Source organism: Anolis sagrei, chromosome 2 (assembly GCF_037176765.1).
Source record: "Anolis sagrei isolate rAnoSag1 chromosome 2, rAnoSag1.mat, whole genome shotgun sequence".
Classification (NCBI taxonomy): Eukaryota; Metazoa; Chordata; class Lepidosauria; order Squamata; family Dactyloidae; genus Anolis; species Anolis sagrei.
In genome coordinates, this window is record NC_090022.1 from 177,701,402 (window position 1) to 177,720,407 (window position 19,006).

General features: G+C 47.1%; 1 protein-coding gene across 2 annotated transcripts in view; it reads left to right on the plus strand.

The window, feature by feature from the left end:
• The first annotated feature begins 10,709 nt into the window (after window positions 1-10,709).
• Window positions 10,710-19,006, plus strand: part of SLC6A8 (solute carrier family 6 member 8) — a 73,702-nt gene continuing 65,405 nt past the window's right edge. Inside the window, exon 1 of one of the 2 annotated variants that reach the window (XM_060763160.2) lies at window positions 10,710-11,160. In XM_060763160.2, the coding sequence (XP_060619143.2) occupies window positions 10,842-11,160 (319 nt within the window). In that variant the 5' untranslated portion in view covers window positions 10,710-10,841. The remainder of the gene's footprint in view (window positions 11,161-19,006) is intronic. The other variant, XM_060763161.2, reaches the window with a different exon arrangement.

Genomic DNA, 19,006 nt, shown 5'->3' on the forward strand with positions numbered 1-19,006 from the left:
TATATGAGCCTACACTGACCATATACGGCAGTTTCTGATTGTATGGCAGCGTAGATGGGACCCTGGGGTAGGAGTAAAAGTGGCGAAAGTGTAAAATTATTTTATGCATCAATGAAGAATGTAGGTTCTTGTGGGTTTTTCAGGCTATAGGGCCATGTTCTAGAGGCATTTCTCCTGACATTTCGCCTGCATCTATGGCAAGCATCCTCAGAGGTAGTGAGGTATGCTTGCCATAGATTCAGGCGAAACGTCAGGAGAAATGCCTCTAGGACATGGCTCTATAGCCCGAAAAAACCCACAAGAACCTAGTGATTCCAGCCATGAAAGCCTTCGACAATACAATGAAGAATGTGTTCTTCAGTGGTCTCCTGGAAGCATGTGAGAGAGGTAAGCAGCTAAGGAGACCAGTAAGAAAAACTGGTAAGTAATTACTGCTTCTTCCTAGTGTCTGCTGCCCCATTCTGCTTGTTGATGGTGCTGGAAATGCCAGCTGCCACTCTGCTGTCACCAATCATTGGCACCCGCTGTTCCTGCTTAAGCACAGCCCGGACCTGTGGAGGAAGAGCGAGCAAGGGATCCCCCTCTACAGCCTGTCATCCAGCGCCCTGCTGAGAGAGCCCTCCAGGAGCCAAATTGCATAGCTTGACACTGTGTCTCTCTCTGTGTGTGCATGTGTGTGTATTACAAAACTCGAGCTCAGCAGGAAGCAGTCTTGTGGCACCATAAAGATGAGGCAATTTATTGTAGTATTGGATAGTTTATGGAGCAAAAACAGATGCCATTTGAACATGCTTCCTGGAAATGCTGATGTCAAGCACTGACACTTGCTTAATGACAAAACACATACGCGCGCACAGGTTTGCTTCTTTAAAATGTGGGCACCGACCCAAATTCTGGCTTTTTTGTTGAAAGAAGCTGGCGACGTGCCCAGAGGACACTAAAACCTGGACAACTGTTTTGTTTAGCTTTGCTTTGTTGGCAATCAAAGTACTTCCAAACCAATAAAATTTATTTCTCCTTCCTTTATTTGGAAATGTGAACTCAGGAGGTGGGAACTACTGGGTTCTACTGTTTGTTAGGAAAAGACAGCAAAACTGACACTAAAGGCAACCCTTACTGCTTCTTTTGGGCGCAGTTTGACTCAGCATTTGGACCAAAAGCCTATTTATATCTCTCCTTCTGAACCATCCAGGAATTTAAGATCTTCTGGAGAGGCCCTGCTCTCTGTCCCGCCTTCTTCACAGGTTCGGTTGGCGGGGACGAGAGATAGAGCCTTTTCAGTGGTGGCCCCTTGGCTATGGAACACCCTCCCCAGAGATATTAGATCGGCTCCCACTCTCCTAACATTCCGAAAAAAGTCAAAACCTGGCTCTGTGAGCAGGCTTTCTCAAATGCAATGTAGTAAATAATTACTTGATCTTGGAATGGCTGGACAATTGCAATCGGATAAAGATTCTGGAAATTAGATACGGAGGATTTATGTTTTATTGATTTTATTGTTTGTGGAATTTTATGGATGTTTATATGCTTTTAACTGTTTATATTATTGTGGCATCGAATTCTGCCAGTTTTGTAAACCGCCCTGAGCCACCCTCGGGCTGAGAAGGACGGTATAGAAATATAGTAAATAACTTTCCAGTATCAGAGTTTTTTGAACATAAACAAAATGATGTTCAACAGTGGACTATGCTGCCATGGGATGTAGTGTACTCTCCTTCTCCGGAGATTTTTAAACAGAGGCTGGATCACCATCTGTCAAGACTGTTTTAATTGTATGTTCCTGCATGGCAGACAGGAGTTGGACTGGGTAACCCTTAAGGCAGCATTTCTCAACCTGGGGGTCAGGACCCCTGGAAGGGGTTGTGAGGGGGTGTCAGAGGGGTCACCAAAGACTATCAGAAAACACAGTATTTTCTGTTGGTCATGAGGGTTCTGTGTGGGAAGTTTGGCCAAATTCGATTTTTGGTGGGGTTCAGAATGCTCTTTGATTGTAGGTGAACTATAAATCCCTGCAACTACAACTCTCAAATGCCAAGTACATTTTCCCCAAACTCCACCAGTGTTCACATATGGGCATATTGAGTATTCATGCCAAGTTTGGTCCAGAACCATCTGTGCTGGTACAGCTGTACCAGGAGCTCCAACTTCTTTTCCTTTCTATTGAGTGTTTGCATGTATTCCAAAGTTCCATGCATTTTGCAATAAGGTGGTTTTCCTTGGTTTGCAATAATAGGGCCAATGGACCACCAATTATCATTATGTTCTTTAGTTCCGCCCCTTTTTCTGGGTTAAGGAGGGAAAAGGGGGACCTCTAGTTCAGTTCACACAGAGAAGCCTTTCGTACAGGACATGAATCAGTTCCACCTGTAGAAAGCTTCATCTTTTACAGCTTTCCTGGGGGATCCAGTCCCACAGCTCTACAGAGAACTACAGCATAGCCTTTGTTGGAGAAATACAGCTCCACGGTTTTACAGCCAGCCTTCGCTGGGAATTGAAAGCCTTCTTTCCTCTTAGAAATCTACTAAAGGACTCTGGTAAGGACCACTCACGGCAGCAATAAAGCAATTTGGACCAGGTGTAGGGGCCCACACCAGCAGAACTTAAGTTTGATTGCCCAGGGAGAGGTGAAGGATTTCCCTTGTAGAAGGAAGAAACAGTTTATGAAGAAGGTTGCCTGTCCCTTGTGGACAAGATTTAAGCAAGCCACCAGTTGATTCAAAGCCTTGAAGTATTTGTTTGATTTATTGAAGATTTAAGCAACAATAAAAACTTTGTTGAACTTTCTAAGTCTTTAAAAGAACTTTGTGTGGGGAAATCAGAAAGGCCTCTCAGCTGAGGCACCCCCGGCGTCCCGTTGGGCATTCAGAAAACACGCCCTGTCTACAGACCCTTTCACAGGCCCAGCACGTGACAGCATACCATCACTGTTTGAGTCTACAGTGCTCTCCGGATGTAGGTGAACAACAACTCCAAAACTCAAGGTCAATGCTCACCAAACCCTTCCAGTATTTTCTGTTGGTTCTGCGTGCCAAGTTTGGTTCAATCCCATCATTGGTGGAGTTCAGAATGCTCTTTGATTGTAGGTGAACTGTAAATCCCAGCAACTACAACTCCCAAATGACAAAAATCAACCCCCCCCCCAACCCCACCAGTATTCAAATTTGGGCATATCGGATATTTGTGCCAAATTTGGTCGAGTGAATGAAAATGCATCCTGCATATCAGATACTTACATTATGATTTATAACTGTAGCAAAATTACAGTTATGAAGTAGCAACTAAAATAATTTTATGGTTGGGGGTCACCACAACATGAGGAACTGTATTAAGGGGTTGCAGCATTAGGAAGGTTGAAAACCACTGCCTTAACATCTCTTCCATCTCTGTGATTTCAGAAGCAACCTCAGTTCCTCTCGGACATAAGCTAAAGACGGGGAGGGGGGAGCTTTCAATTTATGGTGACCCCGTGACTTAAAGATAAAGACTGAAAGACTTAAAGATACAGCAGGGGTAATTCTCCAGTGAAGAGCACCTGGGTGAAAAGTGGAATTGCAGACTAGAGATGAAAGCAGCAGATCCAAAGAAGCATCATCCTCAAAATGTCTTGTCCAAACAGGATCTGTCACGAGGAATGAAGGACCCACTGTCCTCAAAATTGGCAGAGATATTTGTGTATGTGCCAGCAGCAGAAAACATTGTGTTCCTTTTCAAAGGAATGGATCATGTGAAAGAGATCGAGGTAATAGAAAAGACAGATGAACTGTTGTTGTTGTTGTTATATTTCTTATATTTATTGGTTAGACCACACCTGGAATATTGTGTCCAATTCTGGGCACCACAACTGAAGAAAGATATTGACAAGCTGGAACGTGTCCAGAGGAGAGTGACTAAAATGATTAAGGGTCTGGAGAACAAGCCCCATGAGGAGTGGCTTAAAGAGCTGGGAATGTTAAGCCTGAAGAAGAGAAGGCTGAGAAGAGACATGATAGCCATCTATAAATATGTGAGATGAAGTCATAGTGAGGAGGGAGCGAACTTTTTTTTGCTGATCTGGAGAATAGGATGCGGAGCAATGGCTTCAAACTACAAGAAAGGAGATTCCATCTGCCGCTCCTTTCAGAGACAGGTCAACCCTCCTGTTTAAGGAGCTCCATTGGCTGCCGTTCATCTTCCGGTCCCAATTCAAGGTGCAGGTGCTCACCTACAAAGCCTTAAACGGTTTGGGACCCGCCTACCTGCCTGACCACTTCTCCATATATGAACCCACACGTTCCCTTCGATCATCTGGAGAGGCCCTGCTCACGATCCCACTTGTGTCGCAAGTGCATTTGGTGGGGACAAAGGACAGGGCCTTCTCTGTGGTGGCCCCCTGACTCTGGAACTCTCTCCCCAAGGACATCAGACAAGCCCCAACGTTGGCAATCTTTAGGAAGAGCCTGAAGACCTGGCTGTTCCAGTGTGCCTTTCCAGAATAGGAAACTCCTGGCATCATGTCCCAAATGCACTTTGTTAGTTTTAGGATTGTCTGCATATTGCACCTACCCCCCAAAAAACTCTACATATCACCTGTCAAGTCCAGCACTTTTTAAAATTTTGCCCATTACATTTTTAGGTTTTAAATGCGTCATGGTGTCATTGTTTTTAGTGTTTTATTGTTTTGCTTGATGTTTTATTATTTGCTTATGAGTTTTATTGTTGTATTTCTATGCTGTTGTTTGTTGGTGGCCTTGGCCTTTGTAAGCCGCATCGAGTCCTTTGGGAGATTTTGAGGGGTATAAATAAAGATAATAATAATAATAATAATAATAATAATAATAATAATATAATCTGAACATTAGGATGAACTTCCTGACTGTGAGAGCTGTTCAGCAGTGGAACTCTCTGCCCTGGAGTGTCTTAGAGGCTCCTTCTTTGAAAGCTTTTAAACAGAGGTTGGATGGCCATCTGTCAGGGGTGCTTTCAAGGTGATTTTCCTGCTTCTTGGCATCGTGGGATGGCCTACGAGGTCTCTTCCAACTCTATGATTCTAAGTTCGAAGGGCCGGGTAAATGACCTTGGAGGGCCGTATCCGGCCCCCGGGCCTTAGTTTGAGGACCCCCCAAACTAAGCCAACCTGTAATCTGTAGAAGAAAACTGTGCCATCATTAATGTTAAAACAAAGAAATCCAATCAAATTCTGTATGAATAATTAGGGAGAGGGGCACAGAAACTGAGGCATTGTGTCCATTTCCACCAACAGTGAAGATGCCCTTGACCAGCTCTACCCACAAAATGCCTTGACTTTACCAGTGGGAGCCTTGTCTAAAGCATTCCTGGCACCCGAATTAGAGCAGGAGATACTGAGAGGAAGGCTTGTCCTGAAGAAGTTGTTTAGTCTACAAGTACGCAGAGAAATACCCAGCCCTTTGTATAAATTGTGTCTTCCCTTATCACCACCTTTTTGCCATTGTCGGTACCCGTGTGTTTTATGTGGGAGAGAATGCGGGTGAGATGGTACATAGGGTACAAGTGTACATCCTCACAGGCACAAGATGTGTGGGTGATGTGTCAACAAGTCCTTGGAGTAGCAAAAGAGAAAGGAGTGCCTCGAAACTCTGCATCACTACCAGGAATCCGAACATATTTCTGGAATTATTGCTGCAATTCATCTTCCTGGAAGAAAGCCCTATTGAACTCCACTGACCGACTTCGGAGTCGGACTGCACTGTACTGCAGCCACAAAAATGGGAGGCATGCAGCACGCCCCATGTTGTTGAAGAATGCTGGGAGTTGCAATCCAACTGCATCGGGGGGCATCCCAATTCCTCCATACTATCATACTTTGTCTCAGGGATGTAGCTGATGGAGAGAAGTAATCTGAGTGCACTATCCCAAATATAATTTTTGCCCACCTCCAATTAGGTTCTGTTTCCATATTTCTAGCATTACCATAACTTCGAACTTAGAATCATAGAGTTGGAAGAGACCTTGTGGGCCATCCAGTCCAACCCCTGCCAAGAAGCAGGAAAATTGCATTGAAAGCACCCCTGACAGATGGCCATCCAGCCCCTGTTCAAAAGCCTCCCAAGAAGGAGTCTCCACCACACTATGAGGCAGAGAGTTCCACTGCTGAACAGCTCTCACAGTTAGGAAGTTATTCCTACTGTTCAGGTTTATTTACTGTGTCAGGAGCAAGCCAAAACAGCTGTACTGCATTAAAAACAAACAAAACACAAAGTTTGCAGACTTGGCATTCTATTAAATGTCCTTTGACCAGTAGCTGGCCACTTGGAGTACCTCTGGTGTTGCTACAAGAAGGTCCTCCATTATGCAGGGCTCAGGTTGCATTGTAGTAGGTGGTCTGTGGTTTGCTTTTCTCCACACTCGCATGTTGTGGATTCCACTTTGTAGCCCCGTTTCTCCAGGTTGGCTCTGCATCTCGTGGTGCCAGAGCGCAGTCTGTTCAGCGCCTTCCAAGTCACCCAGTTTTCTGTGTGCCCAGGGGGGAGTCTCTCATCTGGTATTACCCACGGATTGAGGTTCTGGGTTTGAGCCTGCCACTTTTGGACTCTCGCTTGCTGAGGTGTTCCAGCGGGTGTCTCGCTGATCTTAGAAAACTATTTCTTGATTTAAGTCGTTGACATGCTGGCTGATATCCAAACAGGGGGTGGGTGGGCCGGAGATGTCACTGCCTTGGTCCTTTCACTATTGGCTGCTACTCCCCGGCGGATGTCAGGTGGTGCAATACCAGCTAAACCGTGTAATTTCTCCAGTGGTGTAGGGCGCAGACACCCCGTGATAATGCAGCACGCCTCATTAAGAGCCACATCTGCTGTTTTAGTGTGGTGAGATGTGTTCCATACTGGGTATGCATACTCAACAGCAGAGTAGCATAGTGCAAGGGCAGATGTCTTCACTGTATCTGGTTGTGATCCCCAGGTTGTGCCAGTCAGCTTTTGTATGATATTGTTTTTAGCGCCCACTTTTTGCTTGATATTCAGGCAGTGCTTCTTGTAGGTCAGAAAACGGTCCAAGGTAACTCCCAGATATTTGGGTGTGCTGCAATGCTTAGGCGATACCTCATTGTCCAAGTAAGATTGTCCCCCAAGGTCAGTGTACTAGCAGTGGGTCCGTAGGGGACTGTGGAGCCCTATTCTTGACCTGCCTGTTCTCCCGCAGTGAGGGCATCACTTTCCAGGTGGAAGATAGGGAAGATAGGGTTGAGGTTGGCTTGACACGCCTTCCTCTTGACACATTTCTCTCTTTCGCCCTCCATTCGTGCAATTTCTACAAAACTGCTGGTCACAGCTGACCTCCAACTGGAGCGCTCAAGGACCAGGGCTTCCCATTTCTCTGTGTCTATGCCAGACATATACTGTTTACACACATATACTTATAAACACTGTATACTGTATGTACACACACACATACACACTTTATACTCATCGTCATAGGTGAACACTGGTGGCCAAATATGATTGGGTAGAGTGTTGGCACTATGGACTATACACTGTGTATACACACACATATATACACACATTGTATACTGTATACTATATATTGTGTATGCACACCACACACATACACACACACACATTGTATACTGTATACTATATACTGTATACATACATATACTTATTGTATTCTTTGTATAGTTTGTATACTGTATATAGACACATATATACACTTATTCTGTACACATATACTGTATACTATATACTGTATGCACACATATACACATATTGCATACTATATACTGTTTATGCAGACACACTTATTGTATCCTATATACTGTATATATACACACACACAAACTTACTGTATAATGTATACTATATACTGTATACACATATATACTTATAGTATACTTTATACAATATACTAAAATACACGTATTGTATGCTTTATACAATATACTGTATATCCACACACTCATATACACTTATTGTATACTACATACTGTATACACACATATACACACATTGTATACTATATGCTATATATATGCACACATATTGCATACTATATACTGTACATGCAGATACACATATATACACTTATTGTATACTATATACTGTATACACACATATACTTATTTTATACTATATAAAGTATACTAACATACACAAATTGTATACTATATACAATATACTGTATATGCATACGCTCATATATACTTATTGTATACTATATACTGTATACACACATTGTATACTATATACTATGTACTATATATATACACACACACACATACATATTGTATACTATATACTGTAAATGCACACACACACACATATATACTTATTGTATACTATATAAAGTATACTAACATACACACATTGTATACTATATACAATATACTGCATATGCACATACTCATATATACTTATTGTATACCATATACTGTATACACACATCGTATACTATATACTATGTACAATATATACACACACACATATTGTATACTATATACTGTAAATGCACACACACACATATATATACACTTATTGTATACTATATTGTATACTGTACACTATACTGTATACACACATATATACACACATATACAGGGTTAGTCAAAATGAATAGGCCAATAAGAAAATTAATTGTACCCGAATGTATGTTTACTGTAACCAAACCACAGCTACGTAGCGACAGATAAACTATCAAAGTTTTTTTTGAGCAACACACATGTACGTTAATGCCGCTAGGCGTCGCTAGGAGTCGCTGTTTTCAAAATGGCGGAATCAGGCAAAGAGAAGGCATTTTGTGTGATGACATTTGCTAAAACAATGTCAGTAATTACGGTCCAGCGAGAATTTCGAGCCAAGTATGGCAAGGAACCACCTCACACCGTGCGACTTTTCTCTCTGGGGGTATGTGAAAGACACTGTGTTCCGACCTCCATTACCGCTGACCTTGGACGACTTAAAACAGCGCATATGTGCTGCATTCGATACCATTACGTCGGATGTGCTGCAACGGATGTGGAATGAACTGGACTATCGCTTGGACGTCTGCCGTGTCACACGGGGCGCCCATATCGAACATCTCTGAAGGTGAGACAAAACTTTGGTAATTTATCTGTCGATACGTAGCTGTAGTTTGGTTACAATAAACATACATTCGTCTAAAATGAATTTTCTTATTGGCCTATTCATTTTGACTAACCCTGTATACTGTATACTGTATACACACATTGTTGTTGTTCATTCGTTCAGTCGTCTCCGACTCTTCGTGACCTCATGGACCAGCCCACGCCAGAGCTCCCTGTCGGCCGTTACCACCTCCAGTTCCCTCAAGGTCAGTCCAGTCACTTCAAGGATGCCATCCATCCATCTTGCCCTTGGTCGGCCCCTCTTCCTTTTGCCTTCCACTTTCCCCAGCATAATTGTCTTCTCTAGGCTTTCCCGTCTCCTCATGATGTGGCCAAAGTACTTCAACTTTGTCTCTAGTATCTTTCCCTCCAGTGAGCAGTCGGGCTTTATTTCCTGGAGGATGGACTGGTTGGATCTTCTCGCAGTCCAAGGCACTCTCAGCACTTTCCTCCAGCACCACAGCTCAAAAGCATCGATCTTCCTTCGCTCAGCCTTCCCGAAGGTCCAGGTCTCACATCCGTAGGTGACTACAGGGAATACCATGGCTTTGACTAGGCGGATCTTTGTTGCCAGTCTGATGTCTCTACTCTTCACTATTTTATCGAGACTGGACATTGCTCTCCTCCCAAGAAGTAAGCGTCTTCTGATTTCCTGGCCACAGTCTGCATCTGCAGTAATCTTTGCACCTAGAAATATAAAGTCTGTCACGGCCTCCACGGTTTCTCCCTCTATTTTCCAGTTGTCAATCATTCTTGTTGCCATAATCTTGGTTTTATACATATTCTGAACTCCACCAATGATGGAATTGAACCAAATATGGCACACAGAACTCCCACGACGAACAGAAAATATATATCAGTGATTGGTTGGGGGGGGGTGTGTGTGCCAAAATACTGTTTGCTTACCATTGAAAATTACCTAGGGCCGCCTCTGTGTACCACACACACACACATACACATATAGATGCGCCTATTGTATACTGTAAACCATATACTGTATACTGTGGGAAGAGAGGGAGGGAGAGATGGAAAGTATCACCCAAGAATCACCCAAGAGGGAGCCAGAAGCGGCTGCATTGCAAAGGGCATCATGGCAGAGCGATGGAGGAGCCGGAGAGGAGGAGGGAACAGGTGCAAAGGGAAGGAGGGAAGGCGGGAAGGAGGGGAGGGAAGGACCTCCCTCTCCAGGCGGGGAGGGCTTCCCTCTCTCTCCTCCTTGCGGTGCCGGAGCGTGAAGGGGAGGGGGAGAGCGAGGAGGGGCGCTGACGTCACGAAGGGGCGGTGCTTCAGCAGCAGAAGAGGCAGAGGCAGAAGCAGAGGCAGCGGCAGGCACAGAAGCGTCCCAAGGAGAGGCAGCCTCGCCGCGGACGGGAAGGGCTCCCTTTTCTCCCCGCTCCCTTCCTTCTTCCCCTCCGGGTGGGCTCCTGTGGGGGTCCTCCCCCCTTCCGTTTCTCTCTCTCGGCAGCAGCAGCAGCCCCTCCGCCGCCGTCCGCCCACAGCCGCCTTTCCCCCTCCCCGCGCCCATTGACCACATGAGGTTTTTCAGGTTGACCTTCAAGTGCTTCGTGGATTGCTTCTGATCCCCCCCTCCCTCCCCCGTGTGCTCCCGCGGACAGACCCTTCCTTACCCCCCCCTCCCCCAGGCCAGACCCAGACCCACGACTACAGAGATCCCCCCAGTTCCTCCCTCTTTCCAAGCCGCCTTCGCTTCGCCCCGATCCGCCTGGAGGGGGGCGGCCGAGACTCCGGGGCTCCCCCCGGAGCCATGGCGAAAGGGGCTTCTTCGGAAGGAGGAGGGGGAGGAGGAGGAGGAGGGGGAGGCATCTACAGTGTCTCCTCCGGCGACCAACTCGACAAGAAGTCGGGGGGCCCCACCGCTTCTGCCACCGTGGCCGTGATGTGCCAGGGAGCCGGCAAAGGGGAGCCCCTGGAGCCCCATCCCCTGCCGCCCCCCTTGGCCCTGCCGCCCCCGCAGAGGGAGACCTGGACCCGGCAGATGGACTTCATCATGTCCTGCGTGGGCTTCGCCGTGGGGCTGGGCAACGTCTGGCGCTTCCCTTACCTGTGCTACAAGAACGGAGGAGGTGAGCCCCACGTGGGGGAAAGAGGCGGAGGGAGGGCATCTGTGCAGAGGGATTGGAGCGGGTCCTCCTGCAATGGCAGGGTGGCCCTTGGGGTCTCTTCCTACTATAGGATCCTATGATTCCCTCACAAAGGAGGGAAGGAATGAGGGTCTAGGAAGGGAAATGGGTGGCCCTTGGGGGTCTCTTCCTACTATAGGATCCTATGATTCCCTCACAAAGGAGGGAAGGAATGAGGGTCTAGGAAGGGGAATGGGTGGCCCTTGGGGGTCTCTTCCTACTATAGGATCCTATGATTCCCTCACAAAGGAGGGAAGGAATGAGGGTCTAGGAAGGGGAATGGGTGGCCCTTGGGGATCTCTTCCTACTATAGGATCCTATGATTCCCTCACAAAGGAGGGAAGGAATGAGGATCTGGGAAGGGGAATGGGTGGCCCTTGGGGGTCTCCTCCAACTCTAGGATCCTATGATTCCCTTGCAAAAGAGGGAAGGAATGAGGGTTTGGGAAGGGGGATACATGGCCCTTGGGGTCTCTTCCAACTATAGGATCCCATGATTCCCTCACAAAGGAGGGAAGGAATGAGGGTCTAGGAAGGGGAATAGATGGCCCTTGGGGGTCTCTTCCAACTATAGGATTTTTTGATCCACTCTCAAAGGAGGGAAGGATTGAGGGTCTAGGAGGGGGATTGGGTGGCCCTTGGGGTCTCTTCCAACTCTAGGATTCTTTGATCCACTCTCAAAGGAGGGAAGGAATGAGGGTCTCGAAAGAGGAATGGGTGGCCCTTGGAGTCTCTTCAAACTATAGGATTCTTTGATCCACTCTCAAAGGAGGGAAGGAATGAGGGTCTAGGAAAGGGATTGGGTGGCCCTTGGGGGTCTCTTCCAACTCTAAGATCCTATGATCCACTCTCAAAGGAGAGAAAGGGGCAGTCAAGTGATGGAAGGAAGCGTTGAAATGTGGGTGAAGGGTGGTCAGAAGAGCTTTGGTTGGGTCTTCTTATACAACAGGATGGGGTTGGACTGAGTGGCCCTTGGGCTCTCTTCAAACTCTAGGATTCTATGATTTCCTCACAAAGGAGGGAAGGAATGAGGTACAGGAAGAGGATTGGGTGGCCCTTGGGGTCTTCTCCAACTCTAGGATCCTATGATTCCCTCGCAAAGGAGGCAAAGGGGCAGTCAAGTGATGGAAGAGAGGGAAGTGTGGAAATGTGGATGAAGGTGATTGGCAGGGCTTTGATTGGGTCTTCTTATACAGCAGGATGGGGTTGGACTGGGTGGCCCTTGGGGTCTCTTCAAACTATAGAATTCTACAATTCCCTCAAAAAGGAAGGAAGGAATAAAGGTCTAGGAAGAGGAATGGGTGGCCCATGTGGTCTCTTCCAACTCTAGGATCCTATAATTCCCTCACAAAGGAGGGAAGGAATGAGGGTCTAGGAAGGAGATTGGGTGGCCCTTGGGGTCTCTTCCAACTCTAGGATCCTATGATTCCCTCAAAAAGGAGGGAAGGAATAAGGGTCTAGGAAGGGAATTGGGTGGTCCTTGGGGTCTCTTCCAACTCTAGGTTTCAATGTTCCTCTCTTGAAGGAGGGAAGGGGCAGTCAAATGATGGAAGGAAGAGAAGTGTGGAAATGTGGGTAAATGGTGAGGTGGATCCACTGGTCAGCAGGGCTTTGATTGGGTCTTCTTTTATGGCAGGATGGGGTTGGACTGGGTAGCCCTTGGGGTCTCTCCCAACTCTGGGATTCAGTGATCCAATCTCAATAGAGGGACAGTTGCAATCAAGGAATATGGGTCTAGGAAGGGGACTGGGTGGCCCTTGGGGTCTCTTCCAATTCTAGGATTCTATGATTCCCTCGCAAAGGAGGGAAGGAATGAGGGTCTGGGAAGGGGACTGGGTGGCCCTTGAGGGTCTCTTCCAACGCTAGGATTCTGTGATCCACTCTCGAAGAAAGGAAGGGGACAGTCAAGTGATAGAAGGGGTGGAAGTGTGGAAATGTGGGTAAAGGGTGGGCTGGATCCACTGGTCAACAGGGCTTTTATTGGGTCTTCCTGTATGGCAGGATGGACTTGGACTGGGTGGGTCTCCTGCAACTCTAGGGTTCTGTGATTCCTTCACAAAGGAGGGAAGGTATTAAGGTCTACGAAGGGGAATGGGTGGCCCTTGGAGGATCTCTTCCAACTCTGAGATTCAGTGATTCACTCTCAAAGGAGGGAAGGGGGCAGTCAAGGAATATGAGTCTAGAAATGGGACTGAATGGCCCTTGGGGTCTCTTCCAACCAGGTTTCTCCGATCCACTCTCAAAGGAAGGAAGGTGGCAGTCAAGTGATGGAAGGGAGGGAAGTGCGGAAATGTGGATAAAGAGTAAGCTGGATCCACTGGTCAGCAGGGCTTTGATTGAGTGCTTCTGTATCAAAGGATAGGATCAGACTGGCTGGCCTTGGGGTCTCTTGTAACTCTTGGATTCAGTTATTCACTCTCAAAGGAGGGAAGGACCAGACAAGGAATAAAGGTCTAGGAAGAGGGCTGGATGGCCCTTGAGGGTGTCTTCCAGCTCTAGGTTTCTCTGATTCACTTTCAAAGGAAGCAAAGGGGCAGTCAAGTGATGGAAGGGAGGGAAGTGTGGAAATGTGGGGAAAGGGTGGGCTGGGTTGGCAGGGCTTTGATTGGGTCTTCTTTTATGGCAGGATGGGCTTGGACTGGGTGGCCCTTGGTCTCTCTGCCAACTCTGGGATTCAATGATCCAGTCTCAACAAAGGGACCGTTGCAATCAAGGAATATGGGTCTAGGAAGGGGACTTGTGGCCCTTGGAGTCTCTTCCAACTTTAGGATTCTATGATCCACTCTCAAAAGAGGCAAAGGGGCATGGAAGGGAGGGAAGTGTGGAAATGTGGGTGAAGGGTGAGATGGATCCACTGGTCGGCAAGGCTTTGATTGGGTCTTCCTTTATGGCAGAATGGGATCGGACTGGATGGCCTTTGGGGTATTGTCCAATTCTAGGATTCTGTGATTCACTCTCCAAGGAAAGAGGCAGTCAAGTGATGGAAAGGGGTAGCAGTGTGTAAATGTGGGTGAAAGGTGTGCTTGGTCCACTGATTGGCAGGGCTTTGATTGGGTCTTCGTGTAAGGCAGGATGGGGTTGGACTGGATGGCCCTTGGGGTTTCTTCAAACTCTGGGCTTCTGTGATTCACTCTCAAAGGAGGGAAGTGGGCAGTCAAGAAATATGGGTCTAGGAAGGGGATAGTTAAGTGATGGGTCGGAGGGAATAGTGAAAATGCCCTGGTTGTCAGGAGAGCTTTGATTGGGTGTTTCCATATGTCAGAAGGACTAGATGGCACTTGGGGTCTCTTCAAACTCTGGACTTCTGTGATTCACTCTCAAAGGAGAGAAGTGGGCAGTCGGAGGGAATAGTGGAAATGCCCTGGTTGTCAGGGGAGCTTTGATTGGGTGCTTCCATATGTCAGAAGGACTAGATGGCACTTGGGGTCTCTTCAAATTCTGGGCTTCTGTGATTCACTCTCAAAGGAGGGAAGTGGGCAGTCAAGGAATATGAGTCCAGAAAGGGGATGGTTAAGTGATGAGTCGGAGGGAATAGTGGAAATGCCCTGGTTGTCAGGGGTGCTTTGATTGGGTGTTTCCATATGTTTCCATACTTGGGGTCTCTTCCAACATTATGATTATTTGATTCACTCTAGAAGGAAGGAAGGGGATGGAGAGAGAAATATGGTGTGGAAATGTGTGTAGGGATATGAACAGGATCTACTTCAATGAGGGAAGAGGATAGTCAAGCAATTGGAGTGCAGGTATGACATGAATAGATTAATCTTGGAAGGAGATGATTTTGGGATAGAGTGAGGAGGGAGGGTGCTCTTCCTTGTGACAAAGATCTAGGGTTCAGCTTGTTCCTGCCCAGTGGAAGGCAAAAGCCTGGCAGAGCATTCAGCCTTGAGGAGAGAGACTCGGTGTGCTTCCTCAAACTTCTCTTCCTTGGGCTTCTGCAGCCAAAGGGTGGCTGCTCTGCATTCTGTTCAGACACAATAAAAAGGGCAATTTCGATGCATTGGAAGGTCTGCGGCTCATTCTTTCCTACACAAGGAACCGAGAACAAAGAGCTGATTCCAGGGCATGTGAGCATTTCACTGCAGGACCCCTCCTTAAAAAAAAAACCTAGAATCGTTTTGGACCCAGAGGTACTGGGACAACAGCACCATGTCCCATCTCCGTCCACTCCTGGGATTGACCGTAGAGGGTGTGGGATTCCTGAGCAATGTTGACAGGCCCTCGCATTGGGGAAAGGAGAGAGGAGCGGTGAGTCATAACATCACGAGGGAGCCTTGCCAGGTTGATAATCCTGGAGGCAGCAGATGGATCCCAGAGGTGAGATGCCAGGAAGACAGAGGTGCAGGTGCAGGCGTGCGTTGGAGAACTCCATGGGCTGAAGGAGTTCGATAAAAGAGGCCTCAGCCGCCTCTTCCCAAGGAAGCTGATTTAGAGCATCTGCAAATGACGTGTGGAATGGGATCTTGATCTGCCCAAACTGAAATCTGAGTGAGAGGAGAAGATAGAGGCGAGATTAGATACAGGAGGAGGAATCCTGCCTTGGCTGGAAATGCCCAAGGCCAGGGAAGGATAAGACTTGTTGGCACAGTGCTGTCCCAAGAGTGACACCACCCCGCACGTCTGTTTGATAGGCAAGGAGCAAAGTGCAGCCTCGATGCCTTGCAGAAGGGAGTGCTGGTTGCTCAAGGCAGCGGGATTATCCTTCCCTGGGCAAAAGAAGAAAGAGAGAGAATTATATCATCAGAGGTGATATAAAATAGGTGAAGCCTATACCCAGTTGGGCATGGGCAGGAGGGCAGTGCCACTTTACTTACTTACTTAGGCGATTCCTCGTTTTCCAAGGAGGATTGTCTTCCAGTATTCTTGTGGGTCCGTATGTGGCTGTGGAGCCCTATTCTTGCTCTGCATCTTCTTCCGCAGTGAGGGCATTGGTTTCCAGGTGGAAAACGGTCTCGGTTGGGGTTGGCTTGACGCGCCTTCCTCTTGGCATGCTTCTCCCTTTCGCCCTCCATTCATGCCTCTTCAAATTCTGCAGCACTGCTGGTCACAGCTGACCTCCAGCTGGAGCTGTCAAGGGCCAGGGCTTCCCAGTTCTCGGTGTCTATGCCAGAGTTTTTAAGGTTGGCTTTGAGCCCATCTTTAAATCTCTTTTCCTGTCCACCAACATTCCGTTTTCCGTTCTTGAGTTCGGAGTGGAGCAACTGCTTTGGGAGACGGTGGTCGGGCATCCAGACAACGTGGCCGGTCCAGCGGAGTTGATGGCGGAGGACCATCGCTTCAATGCTGGTGGTCTTTGCTTCTTCCAGCATGCTGACGTTTGTCTGCCTGTCTTCCCAAGAGATTTGCAGGATTTTCCGGAGGCAGCGCTGATGGAATCATTCCAAGAGTTGCATGTGACACCTGTAGACAGTCCACATTTCGTAGGCATACAGCAGGGTTGGGAGGACAATAGCTTTATAGACAATCACCTTGGTATCCCTACGAATGTCCTGGTCCTCAAACACTCTCTGCTTCATTCAGAAAAATGCTGCACTCGCAGTGCTCAGGTGGTGTTGTATTTCGGTGTTGATGTTGACTTTGGTGGAGAGGTGGCTGCCAAGGTAGCGGAAATGGTCAACATAATGTTACACCGTTAAGCTGTATCACTGGCATTGGAGAGGGGTTGGCTGGTGTCTGCTGGAATAGCACTTTGGTTTTTTCAATGTTCAATGACAGGCAGTGCCACCACCAATGATGCAGATGTGTAAGGATTCAGCAAAAGTCTCTCTTTGCCCTTACATGAGGACCTTCCCCACCACATGACTTCCTTGCCTGGCACATCTAAGTTGTGCCGTCAAGCAACCTTCTAGCTTGGTTCTTGACAGAGTTTGGGATCATCTGAAGATGCAAGCCATAGATGCAGGTGAAACATCAGGAGAAAATGCTGCTGGAACACAGCCATACAGCTCGGAAACCACATAAAACACCTGTTTGGGACTTGTTTACCCATCCCAGCATCTTCCCATTTGACATGATGCAAATATTTGTCCTAAGCCTACCCAAGCAAGGTGGGAAATGGGGTGGAGATCTGTATGTAGCATTTGTTTACACACATACACACACATTCCCTTTCATTGATAAAAATAAGAGAAAGGGAAGTTCTCTCACACTGCTAGTCATAGAATCAAATAGTTGGAAGAGACTTCATGGGCCATTCAGTCCAACCCCCTGCCAAGAAGCAGGAACATTGCATTCAAATCACCCCTGACAGATGGCCACCCAGCCTCTGTTTAAAAGCTTCTAAAGAAGGAGCCTCCACCACACTCCGGGGCAGAGAGTTCCACTGCTGAACGGCTCTCACAGTCAGGAAGTTCCTCCTCATGTTCAGATGGAATCTCCTTTCTTGTAGTTTGAAGCCATTGTTCCGCATCCTAGTCTCCAGGGAAGCAGAAAACAAGCTTGCTCCCTCCTCCCTGTGGCTTCCTTTCACATATTTATACATGGCTATCATGTCTCCTCTCAGCCTTCTCTTCTTCAGGCTAAACATGCCCAGCTCCTTAAGCCGCTCCTCATAGGGCTTGTTTTCCAGACCCTTGATCATTTTAGCCGCCCTCCTCTGGACACATTCCAGCTTGTCAATATCTCTCTTGAATTGTGGTGCCCAGAATTGGACACAATATTCCAGGTGTGGTCTAACCAAAGCACAATAGAGGGGTAGCATGACTTCCCTAGATCTAGACACTATGCTCCTATTGATGCAGGCCAAAATCCCATAGGCTTTTTTTGCTGCCACATCACATTGTTGGCTCATGTTTAGCTTATTATCCACTTGTAGTCCTGTTGCATGAGCAGGAGTGTCACTTTCTAAATACTGAGCCATTGCTGTTTCCACTTGCCACCTCCTTTCGGGGCATCTAGAATTTCCTCTTTGCAGTAGGGCTGCCTCAGCCTGTAAGAGCAAGATGGGACAAATCCAGCTGTGGGGCAATATGGGGAAGGCTGCAAGGCCTTCTTTGCCTTCCCCTATTTTCTGCCTTCCCCTATTTAAAGTTATGGTTCCTCACTTGTTCTCTTTCCAATAAGTATTTGGTGAAAAATAAGTCCACTGGGAGAGATGTAGGCGAGAGTTGGCAGGCACAGGGAGGGCTAAGCATCCCTTCTACTTAGACTCCACTCCTCCCTTGTACTCACTGTTACATTGACAAATGAGGGCAAAGGAATGCATGTGTCTAGTTTCTTGCTTTGAGCCTTCGGGATTTGTTTTTCTCATTTATTACATTTATCTTTCTCCTTTTTTTCAAGGAATTCAGGGCAGCATAGATCATATATGATCCTGGCTCTCATTCATTGTATCCTGTGTGGTAACTGACCCAAGGTCACCCAAGAAGCTCTGTAGTTCTAAGTGAAGATATGATTCCAAGCCTCAAGGCCTCCTTTGGCACTCAAATTTCCACTTTCCACTAGGGCCCCTTCTGCGTAGAATCCAGGCAGTGGGTATCCTTGCTTGGGTAGGCTTAGGACAAATATTTGCATCATGTCAAATGGGAAAACACTGGGATGGACCAGAAGAGCAATAAAAGCAACATCATTAGTATCTCCTTATTATCAAGCTTTGTCCAGTTTCATTGTAGAGTCATTCGATTTCCTATATTAGCTACTCTGCATTTGTGAACACTTGCTCGAACAGTCATGTTTTTACTTGCCTACGAAATGTTAAGAGTGAGGGAGCAGATCGGATCTCCTTAGGCAGGGTGTTCCATAGCCGAGGGGCTACCACTGAGAAGGCCCTGTCTCTCGTCCCCGAGGATGTA